General features: G+C 53.9%; 1 protein-coding gene across 7 annotated transcripts in view; it reads left to right on the top strand.

The window, feature by feature from the left end:
- The first annotated feature begins 930 nt into the window (after positions 1 to 930).
- The window catches only part of NRG2 (neuregulin 2), a 162516-nt gene continuing 157446 nt past the window's right edge, over positions 931 to 6000 (top strand). For all 7 annotated transcript variants that reach the window (XM_085014745.1, XM_085014743.1, XM_085014744.1 and 4 more), the window contains exon 1: positions 931 to 1658. In XM_085014745.1, the coding sequence (XP_084870871.1) occupies positions 956 to 1658 (703 nt within the window). In that variant the 5' untranslated portion in view covers positions 931 to 955. The remainder of the gene's footprint in view (positions 1659 to 6000) is intronic.

The following is a 6000-nucleotide window of genomic DNA, read 5'->3' as shown; positions in this document are numbered from 1 at the left end:
AAACCATCTGGTATGGGGCAGCTCCGGCCCCGATGGGCTCTGGATCTGAGCCTGGCTCCCAAGAAGCCCCCGCCTCCCTGAGGGAGCACCTTTTTAACAAGAAGATGAGGTTATCCAGCATGCAGCCCGGTCCTGCCTGGCTGCTGGAGAAAGCCCAGAGACTTGGGGCTGGACCCTCTCTCAACTGCCACCCCTGGCTAGGTGTCCTCACAGCCGAGGCAAGACTCCATGGGGCCCCAACTCTCCCCAGAACGACAGGGCTGAGATGCTCCCCCATCTTAACTCAAATCGCCAGCGCTCACCAGGCGGTGGCAGGGCCGAGCACGTGGGTTCGACCGGGGGCTGGCCTCTAGGGTCCTCCCAGGGAAGGGTACGAACAACCCAGGAGGCTGGCCAGTCACCCTGGCCGGCCGTGGCGATAGCCCTGGCTCCTGCGGCCCGGGGCCAAAGGCAGGGGCACACCTCGTGTCCCACTCCCACGTTCGTAGGACCCTGCCAGCATCCGTTCTCTCTACTCCGCCCTCTGCTCACGCACTACCCTTACTGTCATGCCCATAAATCCCAAGAGCAAAAGGAGAGCACGATTCCTCCCGCGTCCCTGCGGGCCCTGAAGCCGGGCACTAAAGCAGCGCAGTCCCAAGCTTCCCCTGCAGAAGCCGCGCTCCCCACTCGGTTCGAGGGTAGAGGGGGCGCGAGAGAGCAAGTGGGCGGACGTCCCATCCTCCGCAGCCACCTCCAGGTCCTGGCGCGCAGGGTGGGAGCGCTGCGCGGCTCCGCGCTGCGCATCGCGGCCAGCTTGCCGCCTGGCCCCTGCCCTCGCTGGGCCGCCTCCCCGGGCTGCCGGTGGAGGGCTACAAGGTGCTAACGTTACGCTGTTTCCGGTTTTCCAGCGGGCTGTTTCCCCTCCCAAGGCGGCAGCGGCGGAGCGGCGGAGCCCCCCAAATGGCCTGGCCAGATGCGGCAGGTTTGCTGCTCAGCGCTGCCGCCGCCGCCACTGGAGAAGGCTCGGTGCAGCAGCTACAGCGACAGCAGCAGCAGCAGCAGCAGCAGCGAGAGGAGCAGCAGCAGCAGCAGCAGCAGCGAGAGCAGCAGCAGCAGGAGCAGCAGCAGCAGCAACAGCAGCATCTCCCGTCCCGCTGCGCCCCCAGAGCCGCGGCCGCAGCCACAGCCGCAGCCCCGCAGCCCCGCAGCCCGGAGAGCCGCCGCCCGCTCGCGAGCCGCAGCCGCCGGCGGCATGAGGCGCGACCCGGCCCCCGGCTTCTCTATGCTGCTCTTCGGTGTGTCGCTCGCTTGCTACTCGCCTAGCCTCAAGTCAGTGCAGGACCAGGCGTACAAGGCACCCGTGGTGGTGGAGGGCAAGGTACAGGGACTGGCCCCGGCCGGCGGCTCCAGCTCCAACAGCACCCGCGAGCCGCCCGCCTCGGGTCGGGTGGCGCTGGTGAAGGTGCTGGACAAGTGGCCGCTTCGGAGTGGGGGACTGCAGCGCGAGCAGGTGATCAGCGTGGGCTCCTGTGCGCCGCTCGAAAGGAACCAGCGCTACATCTTTTTCCTGGAGCCCACGGAGCAGCCCTTCGTCTTTAAGACAGCCTTTGCCCCCCTCGACACCAACGGCAAAAACCTCAAGAAAGAGGTGGGCAAGATCCTGTGCACTGACTGCGGTGAGTCGCCCCCTCCCTCTGCTGGAGAAAGGGGGGAGGGGCGAGCTGGCGGAGAATGGGGGTGGGGCGGGAGGTGCTGCAGGTGCCCAGGCCTGGCAGCGCCCAGCCGCTGGGGGGTGGGGCCACCCCTGGGCAGGGCGCTGGGCGTCCTGGGCGAGGGGTTCGGGGTTGGGGAGAAGGAGGAGCAGGCTCCAAGTGTGGCGGGGCTGGGGCCGGGCCGGGGGAAAGCGCTGGCCTGTGCCAGCAGGGATCTGCGGCTGATGTATGGCCTGTGGGGCTGGAAGGCTGCCATCCTAGCCCAGTAGCGGCAGGGAAAGCGGAGAGGTCCGGGCGGTGCTGGCCCGAGGCTCAGTGAGTCAGGAGTGGCCCTCGGAGGCCTGGCCCGCTCTGCTCCCACGGGCCTGTCTTGCCCAGGCTGGCAGGGTCTGCAGGAGCAGCTGGGCAGACTCCCAGGCTGTGAAGGCCTCTGCTTACAAGTTCTCCTGGGCAATCATGGCCCCCGCCCCCTCCTTCCTCTCCTGGGCTCTGGGCTCAGCTCGTCCACACCGCTGGGCTGGCGCAGGCAGAGTTGGACTTTTTTTGCTACTGTTTTCTGTCCTCCTTGTGGCTGGGTTTTGTTTTTTGTTGTGGTGGTGGTTTTGTTTTTTTTTCTGTCTTCACCGTGATTGCCTGCCTCTGCTAGGCTGGTAGCACAGCCCTCTCTTAACCTCTAGGACTAGTGAGCAGAGTCCGCTTTCCGCTGTTTCTGGGAGATCTTCCCAGGTCTGTTGATGGCGATGACGATGAAATAGAGTAAGTTACTTCTGCTGAATGCTGTAAGTTCAGCTCGGACATCTTACTGGCAGGATGTGTTGACTGCCTACCTCGGCCTCATGATGTTGGCTGCAGAAACAAAACACTGAAATCCGTAGCTCTGTGCAGCTGGGAATGGAGGTCTCCCTCGTCAAAAGTTAAAGAAATGTCCGTTTAAGATCTTGTGCCTGACTCCAGAGCACTTTTTTTCTCAGTTAAGATATTTCAAACCAAATTGTCCCCATTCTGGAGTGTTTGGTGTTAGCCTGTCTTGTGCTTATGCATACTGGGGCTTCCTCTTGTCCCAACTGCGCCTGAATGTAGGGCTTGCGGGGGTGCCTCCGAGCTGGGTAATCACTGAATTGTGATAGCTGTCCTGGTCTGCCATAGAAGTTGGTGTGTTTACCAGTTTACCAGCTGATTCTGGCTGGAGTAAAACAGGCTTTCCATAGCAAAGAACACGTAACAGCTTGTAGGAAGTTTGGCTGTCCTCATCTTTCTAGATCAATCAATGCCTTTGACTTTTGGAAGCTTTTCTTCTACCGCAGGTCCCCTGCCTCCTCCCCGCCCCTGTCCTTCAAGAGACAAATTTTAGTTTAGTGGTGGGTGTATGGCTAAGTGTTAAACTGTTGATCGCTTTACTTTAATCCGAAGAATCTTGCCGTGTCTTAAGAAGGAGGCAAGAAACTTTGGTGATAACAGCAGTTTCTCCTTTCTGATATTGTTCTGAGGAATAGCGTTGACTGTGGTCTAAGGCTGGTGTTAGGCTCTGAGATGTTTTATGATGGCAAGTTGAGACCAGGGGAGAATTTCTAATTCTTTATGAAGCAGTGTCGCCGAGATCCTCTGGAGAGCTGTGGAACTGTGTCGGGCAGTGGGAAATAGATCGTAGACGCATTTTTTGACCCTTGTCCAAGGACAGCTTCTGTTTTGGTTTTCGGCGGGTTGCTTCTGCATGTGCGCTGTGTGCACCGCCCCATCATCCCTCGTCTGGTCCCCTGAGCCCCGAGGGTCATCAGCCCCTGTCCGCCTCCTCCCGTGCCCCCGCCCGCATCAATCATGCTTTGTGTTTGTGAGCATTTCAAAGCTGAACAGCCGAAGGTGGAGCTCGTGGAAGAGTGGAGTGTCAGAAATACAGTCTGCTTTCAGGTTATGGTCCTCTCGTGTGATTAACGGGCGTGTGTGGGGTCGTTTTCAGAAAGATGGACAGGGAACTGCAATCCCTGCTCAGGAGGAGGCCCGCGCACAGCGCACGTTATCAAGGGGCAGGGCCAGGTATGGGAGTAAACATTGCAGAATGCAATGATTTGGGCTTTAAGTTGAGAATCTATGGATACAGGTCAGTCTGGGGGCTTTACGTAGGAGGATTAGAAATTAAAGACCATCTCCTGAGAGGAAACTCGTCGAACTGGTGATAAGAAGATACAAGAGCACAAACTGCCTTTTCTCGCTTCTACAATGGGGTTAAGGTACAGTCAACAAGGAAACCCATCTTCCTCACTAACCACAACACCTTCCTTGTGCTCAGCAGGAAATAACCAACACATTCATTTTCTGTTTTCTATCTCCAAAGAAAGCCCTCTGGGCCACAGGGTCATCGAGAACATTTTCTCCTTGGAGCAGATTTGCCCATTGCAAAATAGGGAAACTGGCCCTGGGAAACTGTCAGCCCGGCCGTTATATTGAGCAACTGTGGTTGAATTGTTACTTTGTTTAGCCCGTGGTGGCTCACGGGTGTCTAGGTCCTGAGAGGGATGGGTCCTGGGAAGCTCAGCTAGAAAACCATGTTTGGGTGGGGCCAGGGCTTTGAGATCCTGGACGCACAGAGGAACTCGTTGTGCTTAAACCTGGGCACTTGCCTCCGGAGCATCAATGCAGGGGTCCGACCGGATCCCTTCTCATTTGACTATAACTGTGAGATGTTGACCTGACGCCCGCGAAGTCCTCCTGGAATAGCAGAGGCTGTCAGAGAGGCATTTTTATAGATCTAATGTGTATCATGCATCTGAAATTACAACCTCTGGTGGTAAAGCGTGGAGTAAAATCTTTGCATATTTCAGTAGATTGCATACGTGGAGATGCCTCTTGGGATTTCTTTGGGAAGGACAGGAAAAGAATTGCAAAGGATTTTCAGGGGGCAGAAACTGTACAATGCTATTAAAGCATTGTGTCCTGCAAATAGTCCTGCATTTTTAATGAGGGTTGTATGTATTTTGGTTAAATCACCCCCGATCGCACTGCTTTCATATATATATATATATTTTTTAAGCTGTTTCCTTATTGAATAGCCACAAGAGATATAACTTAAAAAAAATAAAGCTCAAGAATGTATCTGTGTATGTGTGACTGGGTCACCTTGCTGTACAGTAGAAAATTGACAGAACACTGTAAACCAGCTATAATGGAAAAAATAAAAATCATTATCAATAAATAAAGATCATTTTTCCTTCGGGATTTTCTGAGGTGCCGTGTTCTCGTAACACAGAGCATACTCTGTTGTTAAAGATGGAGAAGGTGTCTTCCTGGGGGACTTTATACTCTTGAGGACAGTTGTAAATTACTGTGGCACCCAGATTCCCATATTAGAGGAAGGTCGTTCACAAAATTCAGTACAGCAAAGTAACTGCATCTTTTAAAAATGCTGTTTATTTAAAGAATCTTTTCTTCCCCAGCCAGCTGGAAACCCAGCTGTGCTGCAGCTTGAAGATGGGAAAGTGAAACTAGATTAGAAACTGACCAGTCCTAGCAGTGGGGACAAGCTTGGTTATAGATTTAAGGGTAGAATTACTGTCATAATGTCATGATTTCTCTCGGTGGCTGCTTTCCTCAGCAGACTGGGATTCTTGGGGGCAGGCACCATATCTTATCTTTGTGGTCTTTCTTCCAGCTCCCCTGTCCCACGGTGTTTGGTATTGCCCCTGGCTTACAGAGGGATTCTCCTAAGTGTCTTTTGAATGGATGAAGGCAAGAGAAGTTTAAAAAGCAAACCTCCAGATGAATACTAAAGCCATCTTAACTCTCCCATCTGTGACACTGAGGCCTGTGCTGAAAAGCCGAGTAGGAGGGTAGCCCTTACCTGTCGCTATGGGAACCTTTTTTCCAAAGGAGTCGTTATCAACTAGAGAACTTCGCTACAACGTGTGTAATCATCGCGCTGATTAGTGTTAATGGGATTTGAGCCGCAGAGAATCTGGGTCCTGCAGGAGAAGACCCTCTTTTATTTATTTATTTTTTGGAGGACAGATTGTCCACTCCCTCCCCCATCCCTGCCCCCGACCATTCCCATGTTTCAACAAAAATAAGATAGCTATCAGCTTGAAATAACAAACAGTTTGGGAGCTAGAGAGGGTGGCATATTAACTAACTAGGTGACTAACTTCTTCTCCGTCCCAGTGCTTTTTACCATCTTTTATTATCTAGGACATTTCAATTTCAGGTCCTAGTAGCAAACACGTTGTTAGTTTTCTCCTTTATAAAATTGTATTTATATTGTCACATATGTCACCGCTTCACGTGGCTCAAAACTTAGGAGGTACCCAAGAATAGACCT

Source organism: Sus scrofa, chromosome 2 (assembly GCF_054392235.1).
Source record: "Sus scrofa isolate SSC_HxYL_T2T_F1_AM1 chromosome 2, Sscrofa_HxYL_maternal_Yorkshire_Landrace_v2.0, whole genome shotgun sequence".
NCBI lineage: Eukaryota > Metazoa > Chordata > Mammalia > Artiodactyla > Suidae > Sus > Sus scrofa.
The sequence above is the reverse complement of the archived record's forward strand: the minus strand, read 5'-3'. Positions and strand labels throughout refer to the sequence as shown.